This window comes from Sciurus vulgaris (assembly GCF_902686455.1).
Source record: "Sciurus vulgaris genome assembly, chromosome: 2".
Lineage (NCBI taxonomy): Eukaryota > Metazoa > Chordata > Mammalia > Rodentia > Sciuridae > Sciurus > Sciurus vulgaris.
This window is the reverse complement of record NC_136462.1, coordinates 161,437,823-161,456,038: the sequence shown is the minus strand read 5'-3', so window position 1 is coordinate 161,456,038 and position 18,216 is coordinate 161,437,823. Positions and strand designations below refer to the sequence as shown.

Sequence of the window (18,216 nt, the reverse complement as noted above, 5' to 3'; positions counted from 1 at the left end):
ATTCACTAATAAAAATATTGTAAAAAAAACTGAAACTGCTCTAATTTTTTTAAATTCTTTGAAAGAGTTATCTAATTTGTCTTTGTTTTCTCTGCAGCCATGGAACCCGATGTGCAGGAGAAGTCTCTGCAGCAGCCAACAACAATATCTGTGGGGTTGGTGTGGCATACAACTCCAAGGTCGCAGGTGAGATGACTCTGTCAAAGGCAGGCACCTTGCTGGGCAGCCTGCCCCAGAAGAGAGTACTCTCTAGTCTCCAGCCTGGCAGGGCCCAGCAAAGAGATCTCACTCACTAGGGCAGGAGAGCTAGGAGTCATCAATTGAGCAAGAGTGAAAAAATTTTTTTATAATTTTAACATTCACAGCAGTATCAAAAATGCTTTACATGTTTTAATTGAAGCATAAGATAAATACAGACAAGTGAGCAGATCATAAACACACAGTTCCATGAATTTTCACGACTGCAACGCCCGTGTAACCAACAAAAGCCAAAACATGACCAAACCCCAGAACCCTTCTCTTACCCCCACCCCAGTTATTACCCGTACATCCCAGAATAACCACACTCTTGATTTCTAACAGCAAAAATTGGTATTTTCTGGTTTTTGAACTTTATATAAATGAACTTGTACGGTCGCTACTCTTTTGTGTCAATGTCAAATCACATTTTAGTGAGATTCAAATACAGACAGTAGACTGTAAGGAGATGTGCACAAAATATTTGTAAAGATACTCAGAGCCCTTCCAAGTGTTTTGCACAGTGGATCTCATCTATAAGGAGATGTATTCTGCCTAAAACCTTGCATGAACTTCCATTGGGCTGGGTATTTAATAATTTCTTCTTTACAGGAGCTTTAGAAATAGTAGTGGGCTTAGTAAGGCCCTACGCAACTTAGTGAGACCCTGTCTCAAAATAAAATTAAAAGGGCTGGGGATATGGCTCAGTGGTTAAGCACCCCTGGATCCAATCTCCACTACTAAAAAACAAAAAGAAAGAAATAGGAGTGGAGATACCAGCACCCCTAACCCACACCAAAATAAAAAACAAAAAAGTAGGAGAGAAAAGGGCAAAGGAGAGAGAGATTCATGAGCTTTCAACAACAACGGACTGGCTCTTTGCTTAGTCCATGTTTTGCATCAAATTGGTTCTTAATTTATTCAGGCTGAGTCACCCAACCTTGTTTTTCTTTCTTGTTTTTTTTTTTTTTTTTTTTTTTTTTAAACAACAACTGTCTTGATTTTTTTTTTTTTTCTTAGCAATTTAATGGAACCATAAACCACTTTGTGCTGACACTTGCATTTCCAGGGCCCTAAATAAAGCAAATGTAACCTACACAAGCCCACTATTAACGGCTTTCAACACTGTTTGCTGAGAGTCTTGCCTAAGCTGGGTACAGAATTTCACAAAAGAATATATCTAGAGGTTTTCTGAAATGTACAGAGAGGAAGCTTTACCCCTCAGGTTTTAGCTCTTTTTACTTTGCATGAATCCAAAATGCAGCACTAATATGTCAGGCGCCATCGTGAGCTCAGGGAAAAGATGTCTCTTGGTTAATATTTTATGAACCAAGCTCACACCTGGGATGGCATTTGAGGCTGGGTAGTTTCTCTATTCACAGGACAGAACTGTAGGCAAAAATTCAAACCTGAGTTTCTCATTCACTGTGATTATCCTCAAAATAGTTTTGAAGACTCTGAACACCCAAGGTGATTGACTTTTATGAACAAAGGGATTTATAGAATAACAGCCTGCAAAAGTTAAGAGGGGTAGGTTGTGGCTTTCTGAAAGTGCATGAGGTTCCTTTCCTGATCTCCTTCTTTTCTTTTTCTTTTATATGCACTTTGAAAACATCTGAGCTGCTCATCAAAATGTACCTAATTCTACTCTCTTGGTTTGGATTCTCTGAAAGCAAAACCCAAGATAAGGATTTGGGTAAAATCAGTTTATTTGGGAGGTGATCTCAGGAAGCCAGAGTGAGGAAGTGAGGAAGGAAGACAACCAAGAAAGGGAAGCCAACTAAGAGTGGGTGGATGAGCTTGTCAGGCTTCCGACAACAGGGACTCAGTCCTGCAGGTGACCCTCTGAGGGACTGTGGCAAACACCCCTCAGAACTGCCCCCACCCAGTACAAGGTGAGAAGGCTGGGGGTTAAGCCACCATCCCCCGTAGTCCATTGATTGGGGATGGCTCGTGGGCCAGAAACACCCTCACCTCTTCAAGTTCGTCTTACTAGGAGTAAGTAGAACTCACTCAGCATAGAATGCCTTGAGGCAAGGAGACCCTAGACCCTAATGGCCAGAGGAGCTTCTGCTTCCCTTGCTGAGTGCAGCCTGTTGCTTCAGAGACAGAAATTGAGAGTCTGTGAAACCCTGGGATAGCTCAGGCCTCACAACAACACTCGGAGTTTCCAGAAACCAAGAACAGGGGCAGCAGGAAGCATGCCCAGCCACACCAAGGTTTTAAGCAAATGATCCTCCTTGTTCCTTTCTCTGCCCCTTTGCCCCAACTTTGCTCTTCTGTGTCCACTCACATTGGTTCTAACTGTGCAGGGGCTGGGGATGCTTTCATCCCATGCCATGACCTATTTTAGGACATCCAACATCCTATCAACTCCCTCCCAGGAGAATCAAAATGAATTCTACATGAGGAAGTACTAGAGATTTACTCAAAAATTGCAAACAAAAGCAGAGTTTCAGCCTCCTCAGACTTACAAATTTAGGGGAATACTTTATTCATTTCGGCCAACAATTTCAAAAGTTAACTGGTTTTTAATTATTCACTAAAAATGAGCAAAACTCAGAATCTTCCTCTCAGGAGCTGAGCTGGGGAATGCTGAAGCGCCACCTGGTGGCCACTTCAGATCACTGCTAGTCTCTGACAGTTTCCGAGATGCTCAGTTGCAGGTCAGTGAGGCATTTGCTGCACTGTGGAAGTGCTTCCCAGGTTTCTGTTCAACGTGTCTTCAAAAACAGAGTGTGTGTGAAGCTAAACTGCTGTTGAATCTTAGTCCAGAAATAAAAAAAAGAAATGAAAATGAAAGTGTAAAATGAGTCCTCTGAGGGGAGAAAAGTGAAAAGAACATTGAACATCTCTTCTCATTGCCTGTTTTGCCATCTTTCCAAGGGGTCCCTGTCTTTTTCTTGTTGATTTTCAGGCATTCTTGGTATGTTGTTGATATTAGCACTGGATTCATTTTAGTCAGTGCAAATACCTTTTCCAGAATTTTCACATCAGAGTCTACTTTTGTATGTGGTGTCAGCTGAGCTTCCAGTTTTATTTTTCTCCAAATGGTGACCCAGTGATCCCAACATGATCCATGCAACAATCTGTCCTGTCCCTGTGATGGGTGGTATTACCTCCATTGTCTATTAAGTTACCATATACACATGGGTTAATCTCTGGGTAAATACAATCTAGAGAAAACCTCCTAGCAAATAGAAATTAGAAAACATAGTCATTAATCTCCTCCTGGACTTTTGTATATGTTCTTTCCTCACCCAGAATGCCTCCCCTGTGCTTTACCTGGCCACCTCCCCTTCCTCCTTCAGCTCTCAGGACCCTCCCTGCTTCTTCCAACTTCACTTCTAGTCAGTTTCCTCATCTAAACTTGGTACAAAAGCACTTTGAAAATTCCCTTCCCAGTGCTCACTACTATTAGGTATTATATATTCTTACACATTATATTAATCAGGGTTTTCTAGAGAGAAAGAACCAGTAATAGATGATAGATAGATAGATAGATAGATAGATAGATAGATAGATAGATGGAATATGTATGGGAGATTTGACTCACAAGCTTATGGAAGTTGAGCAGCCTCATGACAGGTCATCAGCAAGCTAGAGACCTTGGGATAATGCAAGCATGGTTTATTCCAAGTCCAAGACCTGACAACCCAGGGGCTGTGGGTATAATTCCTGGAATCCAAAAATCAGAGCCTGGAATTCTAATGTCCAAAGACAGGTGAAGAGTGTATCCCAGCTCCAGGAGAGAGAAAAATCAGCTTGCCTTTCCTCTGTTTTTGCTGTATCAGATTTCCCAAGGGATTGTACGGCACCTGCCCAACTGAGGACAGATCTTCCCCACTTAACCCACTCAGACTCACATGCAACTCTTCGCTGGAAACACCCTCCCAACACATCCAAAATGTCTCACTAATTCCCTAGGTAGTCTTTCATCCAGTTGAACTGACATCCCGTACATAGTTATTGAATAATATTTCTCCACCAGCAGACAATGGTCTCCACAAAGGCAGGGCAGTTACCATATATACTGTTTGCTCTCACCTCAGCCCCTAGATCAGGGTCTGGCTCACAGTAGATGCTCAAACCCTGTTTGCTGAACAAGAGAAAGCAAGGAAGGAAGGAAGAAGGAAAAGAAAGCAGAGCCCATGGATAAGTCCAGTAAGCAGTAGAAATGCATCATTGAATGAAAGAATGAAGTCAACAGAATTGAGAGATTAAGGATCTAAGGGCCCAAAGCCAACAGGATGTCAACCCAGGAAGCAAAAACATCTCCTCCTACCAGCATCATTTTAGTGTTGCTACTTTATTCCAATCAGATTAATTCCAAGGAGTCTGGCTCCACTTTCTTCCTCCCCCTCTTCTCTCCCTCTCAAGGGCATCATGAGCATGTCCTAGGGGCCAGCACTATCAACCACACTAGTCAGAGCTGCTCAGGGTCCAGCAGTGAAGTCAGAATGGTGACTCCTTTATGCAGTACCCTAGGACGCCCTAGGCTAGCAGAGCACCGAGACCTTCCACCAACCTCACATGTCACTCAGGTGTTGAAAATCAAGTGTGCAACTTCCCAGGGGCTCACCTTTTCCACTAATCCCTCAGAATCTCAGGGAACTGAAACCACTAAAGATCCTTAATTCAAACATCCACTGATGTTTCATAACAGTTATAGTGTTACTACTACTAAGGACGATGACAACCATCAACATCTGTTGACTCTTACTGTGTGTCAGGCACAAAGCAAAACCCTTTGCTCATTTAACACTTTACAGTTCTATGCACATTATTGTATGTCCTATAAAACATATATAGTATGTGCTACTACCCCTCTTTTATTACAGGGAGCAAAATTGAAATATGGAGGCTACATTCCAGTAAGTTGTGGGATAATTTTGCACCCCCCACCCCAGTGCCCATGTTTGAAAAACTCTCCCCACTCTCCTGAGATAGCTATATCAGTCTAGAAGTGCACACCACCAGTGACAAGCAACTGACTCACTTCTATAAATCCATTCTGCCTTTGCATATGTGACTCAGAAATACCTTTTTTAAAATGGGCTCCCTTGCTGGACACAGTGGTACATCCTATAATCCCAGCTACTGGGGAGGCCCAGGCAGGAGGATCACAAGGTTAAGGCCATCCTTGGCAATTTAATAAGAACCCCATCTCAAAATAAAAAAGGGATGAGGATTTAGCTCAGTGGTAGAGCACCCCTGGGTTTGATCCCAGTAACACACACACACACACACACACACACACACACACACACAAACAGTGTTCTTTTGGTTTCTGGTACCTTATAGACACAGTTATTTCTGGTGGTTACCACCTCTTCTAGATACTACACAAGCAGGGATGGAAGAATTCCAGCCAGTTTAGATCCTGAACAGTAGCTTCTCCATAACATGTTGACCTGAACATCTGGGGATGTCCCAAGAGTCTTAGAAGTCTGGAAGTTTTAATAATTCCAAAACAATTTTATAAAAGTTTTCTTGCATCTCTTTACCCACTTCTTTAATTGTATACATCTTTAAGAAAAAGATTAATTTTAATATTTTAACTTAAATTGTATTTATTCAAATAACAGTCTAAAAAGATAAAATAATTCTTTTCTTAATTTTTAATTTAATTTTTAAACCCATGTTTGTCCTCTTCAATCAAAAGGATTGAGAAAAAAATAAATTTAAAAATGTGTCATTCAGCATTCACAAAACCAAATCAGTGTACAACAAATATAAATAATGAACTTTTCCAAATAACGTCGCGTGCCTGTTTGTTGAATTTATACTTCTGAAAGCTCAAGATGGCACGAAGCTTTGGAGAGATGCTTCCTCCAGTCTTCTGCCCATTTATTTAGTCCACCATTAGCATGCGGGGGGGACTTCCTGTTCTCAATAATGGAATACATGATGTGCCCGCAGACCAGGCACCGCCCTCATACCAGCTCACAGACTAGGTGACATTGGCAGCAAATATGCAAGATGATATCAGATAATGGTTTGCACAATGAACAGAATAAAGCAAGATGACAGAGTAACTGGGTCTCAAGGGACAGCAAACCACTTGAGAGAGGGACTCTATAGCTAATTTAACACCATCCTGGGCTTCTGCAGAGACCCTCAAGGCAGCCCCAGCCCTGGTTAAGAGTTTAGGCTACCTTTTTAAACCAGCGCTTAAAAACTCTGGTTTTAAGTTTTCAATCAATGTTTTCATTGATTAAAAGCTTAAAAATCAATGACATGAGATAGATGAGATCACTTTCTATCAACATTTTAACCACAAAGAAGTGATAAATATTTGATGAGGTAGATATGCTTATCCTGATTTGAATATTACACAATGAGTACATGTACCTCACGAATATATTCAACCTTTATGGGTCAATTAAAAAATAAGAAATAATTTTTAAAAAGATTTTCTAAAAAGTTTGAAAACCACTCAATCAATCACTGTCAAAATACCCCAAAATTTCTCTAACAACAATGGATTGATTGCTTTCATATACTATTATCATATTATTATTGGCCAATAAATCTCAGAATACTTCAGTAAGTACACACACCTTTTTAATCTGAATATTTAAATAAACCCAATAAAAATCACTGTAAGCACAGTGATTAATGAGTTTTCAGATCCTAAAACCCAAATGAGCATGCATTTGCTCCTTAGCCTTCAGGTCTAATCTTCATGAGCATACAAGGTGTCAATTATCGGCTCTGAGGTTTGTGGGCAGGTGTAGCATGCACTGGTATTGGGTACAAATATACCCTTTGTAACAGAAGCAGAGCAGAGAGGATGCAGCTCAAATCCAAGGGACCACACAGCACTCCGGGCCTCAGGGCCAGCCATGGTACAAGCTGAGTAAGAAGGTGGGTAAGGCCTCTAAATTAATGGAAGAGGGACAAAGAGTTACCTCTGGTCATTAATGTACCGTGCAGGTCTCCCTGGCCGTCGGGGTGGGATAGACATGCCTGATGGGCAGTCTGTGTCTTTTCTCCCCCAACAAGTCACACCAGCCTGTAAAGCATTTTCCAGATATGGAGACACTGACTCCTAGCTCCTTTGACATCTCTCTCTTTCTCTCCCTCTCCATCCCACACCCCATAGCTCCTAGAGCAACCAGGGGCAGAGGAGATGCCCTCCCTCAAAGTTCTCAGGTCACCCTGAGTCTCTATCCTGGCTGCTGATGGTGCAATCGGTTACAAAATTAATACCGTATCTCATTCAATTAATGCATGCCTCATTCCTCCTGAGCTTCACACGATTAAAAGAAATGTCAGGCACCTGGCCCCAGAATATGAATGAGCCTGTCTCCCAGTCTAACCTCTGCCTCCTTTAATGCTAAAGCAGTCAGAAAATTAATATGCATCAGCTCCTATGTTTTTGTGCAGCATGAAGGGGCCGACGAGGGGTAGAGGCCAAGGGACAGAGGCCAAGGGACAAGAGCCGCAAAGAGAAGCATGCAGGGTGCAGCTGGATGAAGCATCCAGCTGCACCATGCTGACTCTGACAAAATCCAGGGCTTCATGGGTTAGCTGGTGGGACAGCCGAGCCGACTTTGACCAGTGTAACATTTCGCTCACCTTTTCGTGGAGGTGAGCTGGTCCGTCCTGGTCATTTTGGGCACTGGGCAAGTTCAAGAGCATGTGAGCATTCTCTGTCCTGGCAAGGGAATCCTGTCCTCTCTGTGTTTATCCCCACCCCCAGCAGAGTGAGCATGGCTTTGCAGGAAAGTTGAACTCTTCAGTTTATTCTGTGGCCCACTGGTCATCTTATTTGCATTCATTTTTTTCAATAAATGAAATAGAAATGGATCCTAAGCAAAAGGTAGAGTTTTAAACTTCCTATCTCCTTGTGAAATGAATTGTAAAACTTAATTTCAAAAAAAGTTTCAAATCAAAGATTAGGTTTATTCTAGATAAGCTTCCTCCAAATAAAAGGATGTGAACTCATTGGATGTTTCTTGGCAGAAATGTTGACCTGACTTACTATGGGTTAATGGTAGAAGATGAACAATCTGGACCTGTTATTATTTGTTCTTCTGAGCCTGTTATTTTCTACAGGGGAGAAAATCAACTACATAAAGTAATAACACCATTTATTCACCAAATATTTGTCAAGGTTAAGGTAAATACCAAGCATCATGTTGATCCCCAGGGACATAGAAGTGAACAAAATAAATGCATCACCTGCACTCAAAGACCTTGCTGGCTGATGGCATATGAAACATTTAAATAAGCAATTGTATTAGAGGGGTTTAAAGTGCACTAAGGAAAATTGCAATCCGAGAACAGCAGGTATTCCCTTACTGAGAAGGAAACAGGGACCCTCAGTCTCTGTCTATAAAAGTAGTAATCCCTTAAGGAGGAAAGCAATTTTATATCAACTTCTCATGACCTGGAAGAAATTGAGTGACCCTTATTTAAGTTGATTTGCATACTATGCTAGAGAGTGATGTTTGAAAAAGTATGTCCTTGAGTAAAAATATCAGGTTCCAGATTTTTGGTTATATTCAGACTAGCCCCTTCATTCTATAATCTATAGTCCATTTTCTGTTGCTATCACAAAATACCTGAGGCTGGATAATGTATAAAGGAAAGAGACTTGGTTAGCTCACAATTTTGAAGGTTAAAGGAAAAGATCAGGCAACTCCATCAATTCAGCCTCTGGTGGTGATAGAATCATGCAGAAGTGTATGCAAGGGTGACCACATGGTGAGATAGGAAGCCGGAGAATAGGACAGGTCCAGTGTTGCTCTTTGTTTAACAGCTTGCTCTCATGGGAATCAACTAGCATCCAGCAAGAATTGCATTAATCCCTTCCAAGAGCAGAGCCCTCCATGACCTAATTATCTTCCATTAGGCCGCACCTCTTAAAGGTTCCATCACCTCTCACATCACCACACTGGGTAGCAAGTTTCCAGAACATGAACCTTCAGGGGGCATGTCCAAACCATAGCCATCCCCATGAGTAGAAAGACTTAGGTCAGCTTCACAACACTCAAAGCTCCTTGCCACAGAATTGTGGGTCAACTGACACATCCGCAGGCAACAAAGCTCTGTAGAGAGCAATATGGCTCCAATCAGCAACATTCTGAGGGTAGTTATGGAAAATCAGAAGGTCCTTTCCATTAATGCTGGTGAGTTAACCCTGAAAGGGATCTTTTGTAGATGACCAGAAGATCATGTGAATCATGGTTGAAACTGAAGTTGAAGATGGCCCTCACCCCTTTCTGCCTTGTCCCTGTGCACAGCTCATGTTTACCCCACATAATCCTGGACTACAGATCCTGATCCTTTTCAACTTCCCAGCAATAAGTCACTCCTAAAGCAGTATGGAGATTCCCGAAAAAAACTAGGAATGGAACACCATTTAACCCAGTTATCCCACTCCTTGATATATACCCAAAGGATTTAGAATCAGCATACTACAGTGATACAACTGCATCAATGTTTATAGCAGATCAATTCACAATAGCTAAACTTTAGAACCAACCTAAGTTCCCATCAATAGATGAATGAATAAAGAAAATGTGGTATATATACACAATGGAATATTACTCAGCCATAAAAAAGAATGACTATATTTGTCAGTAAATGTATGGAACTGGAGATTATCATACTAAGTGAAATAAGCCAATCTGAAAAAAATCAAAGGCCAGATGTTCTCTCTGATATGTGGGTGCTAACACATAAAAGGGTGCAGGGTAGAGAAGAATAGAGTTCAGTGGATTAGACAAAGGGGAATAAAGGAAGAGGAAAGACAGTGGAATGAATCTGACATAACTTTCCTATGTTCATATATGAATATACTACAGTGACTCTCTACATCAAGTACATCCACAAGACTGGGATCCTAATTAGAATAAGATACACTCCATGTGTCAAAAAGATCCTACTGTCATGTGTAAGTAAAAAGAACAAATCAAATTTTAAAAAAAAGACACTACTATAATGTTTTAGAGAGTTAACAAATACTTTACCAAATGCCATGGAGGAGAGAAAAGAGAGGGTTATACCATACATACCATTAACAGCCCAGTTTAAAATAAGCCACTCAACATTTCTGTCCTTCCCAATATCCCTCCTTGGTGATTTCTGTCTTTACCAATATCCTTCTCTTTCCTAATCCCACCCTGGTATTGCCCCTGACCTTCCCTCTGCCCCTTTCACTCTTCCTTCTGGAATTTCTCCTTAAATATCAAATACCAATCCCCTCCCACACCTATCATGCACAGTCGCTTTATATCTTTTGAATCTTGGTCCCAGTCAACACCCAGTTGCTGAAGGCTGAGCTCCACTTGGAAACAGGCTTATTAAGGAATCTCATCAATGAATGTGGTTTCTCTCCATTAGGGATTCCAGGAAATTTTGTTAAGGGAATAAAATTTTCTTCAACTAGTAAGTAAGGAAAGGTATGAGCGAGGTCCAAAGAGGAACCTGGGACCATCTGTGCATTCTTCTTGATCATTGGACTCCACAGTGTCCCCCAGATTACCAAGGGTCACCAGTTCTTCCAACCATACCCAGAACCCAAGCTTTTCTCCATCCCATGTCCCCTGAGAACTGGGGTACCAAAGCCCAACGTTCTCTCTGCCCACACCTGTCCACAGGTATCCGGATGTTGGACCAGCCATTTATGACGGACATCATCGAGGCCTCCTCCATCAGCCACATGCCACAGCTGATTGACATCTACAGCGCCAGCTGGGGCCCCACAGACAACGGGAAGACGGTGGATGGGCCCCGAGAACTCACGCTTCAGGCCATGGCCGATGGTGTGAACAAGGTAAAGACGTCCCTGCCACTCCGAGGCCCCAGGTCACGCAAAAGGGGGAGGTGATGGTGAGGCAGTGGTGAGAAGATGGCAGATGAGGAGGCAGGGCAGGGGGCAGAGAGGGGCTGTCACCCGTGTGTCAGGTCAGGCCCTGTGAGAAAGGGACGCCAAAACAGGTTGGTTGATTCAGGAGATTTCCTGGAGAGGACACAGTGAAGGACAGAGTGGGGGAAGGGAGGGAGAGGCCAGGAGGCTTCAGACTCTGGTGTGACCTGATCCCTGTGAAGGGCCAAGGGAAGGGGACTGGAGAGGAAGTGTCGCAGACGGCAGCCCTGCACTAAGGAGGTTCTGCTGACCAACAGGTGGTCCTCATGCCAAAGTTCCCCATCCCAGGCAGGAAGCGGCCTGCACTAGCACCCCTCCACACTCAGTAGTTGTACGCAGCCCAGAAGAAGTAGTGTCTCTGGTGGGTCCAGGGGGCAGCAGCCTCCATGATATGCACAATCTGAGCAGCAAATCTAAGCAGTGAATTTTACAGCCATGGATTCCTGACATTAGCCCAGGAATGGGCAGTGCAAAGAAAGGGCAAAGGCAGAGCCCCAGGAGGAGGGCAGCCAGGAGACATGGGGCAACGACTGCATAATAAGGGGCAGGAGGCTCCGTCTCTGAGACCTCAGGACGGGAGTCACCCCAAGCAGGACACTAGCCCAGTACTCCTGGAGGCAAGTCCCCACTCCAACACTCAGCACAGAAGCACCTATTAGCAACTGATCTAACCTGGCTGAGCCCATTTTCTTACCTGTAAAATGGTCATTATGTGGAGTCCCTTGTGGGATCAGGATTGGGATCCTTGGGAGATGTAAATGAGATAAATATGCAAGCACACGGTGCTGGGAAATGCCCGGCAGATACTAAGTGTCTGTCCTGGTCACTGCTGACACTTAACCAACCGCCCCAAAATTTCATGGCATAAACACAGCAATTGTAGGCTTGTGGATCCAATGGGTCAGGAATTCTAACCAGACACATTAGGGATGTCTTATATCTGTTCTATAATCCCTGGGGTCTAAGGTGCCACAAGACTTGTAACCTGAGCGTTAGTTACTAGATTCCATATTCTTGCAAGATGTTTTGATGCGCTAAGCTCAGAGTGCAGCCTCTGGTCCCCGTGAGAGTGTGAGGAATGCAGTGTTGGCCTCTCCCCTCCCATGCACCTGACTTTACATCTGAACATTGGTATTAAAGTCTGAGAGGGGGGCTGAGAAGATAGCTCACTTGGTAGAGTGCTTGCCTTGCAAGCACAAGGCCCTGGGTTCAATCCCCAGCACCCAAAAAAAAAAAAAAAAAAAAATTCTGAGAGGCATTGCTCTAAGCCTATAACCCTTAGATACTGAGACCCTAAAATAGGGTTTTTTTAAACCCACAAAGGGGCAGAAGAGGCAATGCCTTCTTCTGGAAGTAATGTCACCATATTTCCTCATCAACATGATGTGTTAGATGTATGGTTTGGGGTCTAAACCATATGTTCTGGTTTGTCTGTGTTGCAGGGACAGGGCCCAGGTAGATCAGCTGCAGGGGTTTCTTATAAGGATGCTCAAGGAGGGATGAGGGCAGCAGGATAATCTGGGCAGGTCCTCAAACCATGTGGGATGAGTTGAACCTTCTGGATCCAAAGTGGCTCAGGTTGCTAGCTACAGAGCTGTGTGGAGATCCATGACTCTGCTGTCATGGGGCTGGGCCACTCTCACCCCGTCTGTTTCTCTCTGACTCTGTGCCTCCCATCCTCCAATCCATTTTTTCTTCCTTGAGGCTTCTGTTCAGGTGGTAGTTACACCTAGACATGGCCCCTCCACAACCTCATTCATTACAACCCATCAGCCTCAACCTCTGTTACCTGCCCCCAATGGATTCAGGGAAATTTTGGCCCTCAGTTAGGGCCATTTCCTTCCTAGACTAGGCTCGAAACTAAGAAACACGGTTCTGTTGGCAAGGCTCAGAACTTGAAGTCACAGGACAGTCAGAAGGCTTCCAACACCCCCTTTTTCTACTCTGGATAGAATCAGATGGTGGTCATCTGTATTCACACCACCTTGCAGTCCTCTGATGGGGAAATTTCTGCTGTGCTGTTGAATTATTCCAAAGGTCTGAGCAGAGATGTAAGACCATATGCTCCCCTTCAGTTATGGGGTTGAATTGTGTACCCCAATATTTACACATTGAAGTCTTAACCCCCAGCACCTTGGAATGTGACCTTCTTTGGAAACAGATATAACTAGTTAAGATGAGGTCACACTGGAGTATGATCCAATTCAATTGGTACCTTTATGCAACATATTGGTATCTTAATCCAGTATTATAGGCATCCTTATTTTTTAAAGAAAATGGTGGAATTTGGACACAGACATATACTTAGGGAGAATGTCATGTGCAGATAAAGGCAGAACCTGAGTGGAGCATCTACAAGCCAACAAATGCCAAAGATTGCCAGAAAACCATCAGAAGCCAAGGGAAGGGCAGGGAATAGATTCTTTTTTGCAGCACTCAGAAGGAACCAACCATGCTAACACTTTAATGTTGAACTTCCAACTTCAGAACCACTAGGCAACTAATTTCCACTATCTCTGTGACCCAAGTTGTACTTACCACAGGATCCCTAGAAGACTAAAGAAAACTAATAAACACTTATTTCAATGGACAATCAAGAAAGAAATGTGGCCAGATTCTAGCAGTGGGGAAATGACCTGGTCACTATTCAAGGTCACCTTGATGTCATCTGGATTTCTCTTCTATAACCAAGATGGTTGATAGTTGATCGTATGACAGTTTTTTTTTTCCTTCTCCCTTGAGACCTCATGAGGTCTCCTTCCTCCATTCTTCTAACACAGTTACCTCAAAGGAGTAAGCATGCAAAAAAAAAAAAAAAAATTATGATACAATCCAAGAGAGAGACGTATTCCTGAATTAGGGGCAAGGCACCATGCTGGAATCAGCTCCTGCTGACCTCAGAGTGGTAGCTTGGAATTGTACATGGAAATTGGCAAGCACCACAAATAAAGATCCTTTATGTCCCCTTCAGAGACCTAGTTGTTAACCACACTCCTGGTTTTCCTTAAATTATAGCATTTTCATGGTCATGTATTCTCCCTACAAGCAAAGTCCAGCCTTGCCTTCAAGAGACTAGAAATTCCCTTTGGAAACGGGAAAACTTGGACAAAAAACACCTGAAACCTTATAAGACTTCTTTTTCCCAAAAATAGCAAGTTTTCCAACAAGAGTCACAAGTTACCCCAACACTGTGGAGGACAACTTTTCTAAATAAGTCATGACCTCACTTTTTATGAGAGTCAACACTTGGGCTTTCAATACAAGGATTATAGAAACTCATTTAAGAATGGGAAAGAGTCCTTGAAAATCCAGTAGACATGAATTTTCACTGAGAGGCATTTTTGTCACCCAAAACGGTAAGAGAGAATCAGGCAAGCAGGTAATGTGTGGCCTCTGTTCACATTAATAATGCATATGGTACCCAGTGCAGAGCATCCTGGTTGGCTGCTATCATTTTCCACCAGCTTCCAAACTTCCCCATCTCATCACAGGGCTGAGCACCTCTCTCTGCTCCATTTGTAGCCTCCCTAGCTGCAACTAAAAAGGCCTTTTCAAGTGTGATTGTTCTGCAAAACACGTCAAACATACCAAAACTTAAGAGAAAAATTGTTATCACTTATCTTCAGATGAGTAAATATTTTAGAAAGGAAAGCAAATATGATGAAAAATACATACTTTCTCATTTGACTTTTCCCCAAACTATAGGAATGATTCTTTCCTTGCTTTGAAGAGACAGTTTTTGGACAATATTGTGGAATTTTGTGAGTGACAGTATCAGACACTGGCAAAGATTTCCTTCTGGTTATTTCAGTTGCTTCATCTACTCTGAAGAAAAATCCACCTCTCAAAAGTGGCACCCTCCTAAACATGAAGTCTGATAATCACCTTTCACAACAGTCATCCTTCTTAGGTTTGTTTTTTAATCTTAGCATCCTGCACATATTTTCTGTTTGATCAATAGAATAACAATAAAAAGGAAGAGAGGGGGAAAGAGGAGGATAAGAGACTTTTCCCAGGTCACATGTTTGCCCCATCATTCCCAGTTGTCTGACACCCACTTCACACATAAGCATAACCTACCTGGCTCTTTGGAGATCTGAATTTCCATCTCCTAAGTTTTCTCAATAAATACTTGAGAGAGGCAACAAGGAGCAGACAAGAAGGAAGGAAAAAAGGAAACCTTCTCCCCTTTGTTTCAATCTTTTTCTCTTTGTGTAGTCTACATGTTGTTTTCACAGTGAAAGCATTTTTCACGTTATAGATGGGACGTGGGTGACAGAGACCTCCGAATTATGAGATGGTCCAATAGTTCGCATCTGTCTTAATTTGGAGTCTCCCAGCAGCAGACCCTGAGACAAGATTTGAGTTCAAGCCAATTATTTGGAAGGTAAAGGGAATACCAGAAGTAAGCAGGGAGGTATGATAAAAAAAAAAAAAAAAAAAAAAACAGAAGAGGTCAATTCAGACTGTATAATCCCACCAGCCACAACCATGAGCAACTAGAACCATGGACAACTGGAAAATCATGTAGGATGCACAGTGAAGCCCCTATGGCAAGGATACTGGGATATACCTGAGTAAGTTTGGTTCTCAAGGGGTGGAAATGCTCCAGGATTTGCAGCAAGAGGTCAGATGTATGGAGCAGGCTTCAGCCTCTTGGGATGAAGGCTTAAGACTAAGAGTTGCATATGCTGACATTAGGAAATTCCCAGGCCCAAGAGGTTCTAATGTCCAAGGGATATGGACCAACACCCACTGCCATCTGCTCAATACCAGAGTGCAGTTTGAGCAAAACCTAATCTGAGACAAAATAACTCTCCAGAAAAATAAAGCACACACCAAACGATGTGTTTACTGCTCGAGTAAAGGATGCAGCCCTTGTAAAGAGCTGCAAAGAGAAGCCATTATATGACCCAGCATCTTATTCTGCAGCAACTTATTTTGCTCTGGCAAAAGAAGGGAACTCAGACAACACTGGGGAGCCTGGAAGGTGAAAATTGATTCACACAGTTCTTCCCACCTCTGGAGGAAATGCAATCACCCAGGGCAACCCTGGCACATCTTTGGCTGGCTTCGATGGCTTCACTCCAACCCCTTATTAATCACTTTTCAGGGTCACTATTAGAGGGAATATCTTAGGAATATTTAAAGACAAGGCTACAATAAATTCTCTAAGATGCAGATGAACAGAGTATTCACTGTTTATTCCCTGAGGGATTGCAGAGGGGTCAAGATCCCAGGTCTTTAGGATGGAATGTATGGAGAGGACTACTTTCAGTTGAGAGCCACCATCCAGGAAGGAGGGGCAGAGGGCTGCCTAGGGAGACAGTGATTAATCAGGCGTGGGCCTCGCTGCACGCTGAAATTTAATCAGAGCATGGGTCGGACACCCTGGCAGCAGGTGCTGGGGCCTCTGTCAGGCGACAAATACCTCCTGCCAAGGAGCTCTAGGGAGTACTCCATGAGCCCTGATTTATGCTTTGCAGCCAGACGAAGGTTCACCGCTGAGCAGGAAGTCCATAGCATGGAATCTGCAGCTCAGCCTCTGATGTGGTATGCCATTACAATTCTTTCTTTCACTTCTGGTATAAAGAGAAATGGAAGGAAAGGCTGATGGATCTCAGAGGATCTTTCCTGAGACATGGAAAATTGTCCAGGTTGGACTTCTGCAGTATACAACCCTTTCAGATCAGCTTCTTTCACTTGCACTTAGTGATATGCATCTACATTTCCTCTGTGTCTTTTCATGGTCTGATAGATCATTTCTCTGTAGCACTGAATAATATCCCAATGTTTGTATGCACCACCACTACAGACACTGCATCCCTTCACCTACAGAGGGCATCTTGGCTGCTTTCAATTTTTGACAGTTCTGAATGAGGCTGCTGCTATAAACATGGAGATGAAGGTTCTGTATGGGCATAAATTTGCAACTCTCTTAAGTAAACACCAAAGAGCACAACCCTGAGTCCGGGGTAAGAGGATATTTGGTTTTTTAAGAACTGCAACAGTCTTCTAAAGAGATTGTGCTCTGGTGAGTTCCCCGGAGCAAAGAACCAGAGCTTCTGCTGCTCCTCCTACTCACCAGCATGTGGCTCCCTCAGCACTCTGGATTTTGGTCCCTCATGGATGTATAAGGGTAGCTCCTTGTTTTCATTTGCATTTCCCCCATTACATAAAATGTGGAGCATCTTTTCATAGACTCATTTGCCCTCTGTATATTTGGCGAGGTGTCTGTTTCAAGAGCTCTTACAAGTTAATAAAAAAGAAGAATGTCACAAAGAGGAAATGGACAAAGGATATTACCTTTGAGGGCCTGGGGCTTTGCTAAGCTATTTACAAGGCAAGAATACAAGTGAGAAGTAGAGATACAAAAAGACAAACTCAACCTGTTGTTGAGTTTCTATACAACTCAAAACAATGCGGTACCATTTTTGTGCATCAAATTGGTAAAATTATTTTTTTAAACATAAAATTATTTTATAAAGATATTTTTTAAAAAACATAAATTCTGACCCAGATGAAATGAATATGAAGTTCTTATGCACTCATGATGAAAATACAAATTTTAACAATCTTTGTTAAGAGTGATACTGTAGCAACATGGATCAAAAAATCTTCAAATCTTCATTCCTTTTCATCCAAAATTCCCTCCTTTAGAAATTTTGCCTGAGGAAGTAAACAGATATAAAAAGACATATATAAAATTATGTTTGCTTTATATATAAAGAAGACTGAAAAGTAATAAAAACCTATGTATATCTAAGAAAAGAAGCAAACAAACTAGATTGTCTATTTAATATGAATGAAAAAATTCTGTGGTGTAGAAGAGTATTAACCACATGAGGAAATGTTAATTATATAGTAGTAAGTAAGACACACTTTATAAGCAGACTAAGAAAGTGGATATGTTTTATGACCCAAATTTTATTTTCAATTTTTTTCTTAGGCTTTGCATTTATATACAAAAAATCCACAGAATAGCACCAGGGATCATTTATTCATGGAAGAGCATAAAGGATTTTCTTCTTCATAGTCTATATATTCTAATGATTCTATAATGAATATTATGAAATAATAAAAAATACACTAATTTT

The 18,216-nt window shown here is 42.3% G+C and overlaps 1 protein-coding gene across 1 annotated transcript in view; it reads left to right on the top strand.

The window, feature by feature from the left end:
* Positions 1 to 18,216, top strand: part of PCSK2 (proprotein convertase subtilisin/kexin type 2) — a 295,543-nt gene that overhangs the window by 253,609 nt on the left and 23,718 nt on the right. Inside the window, exons 7-8 of the mRNA XM_079128483.1 lie at positions 98 to 186; positions 10,851 to 11,026. Of these exons, the coding sequence (XP_078984609.1) occupies positions 98 to 186; positions 10,851 to 11,026 (265 nt within the window). The remainder of the gene's footprint in view (positions 1 to 97; positions 187 to 10,850; positions 11,027 to 18,216) is intronic.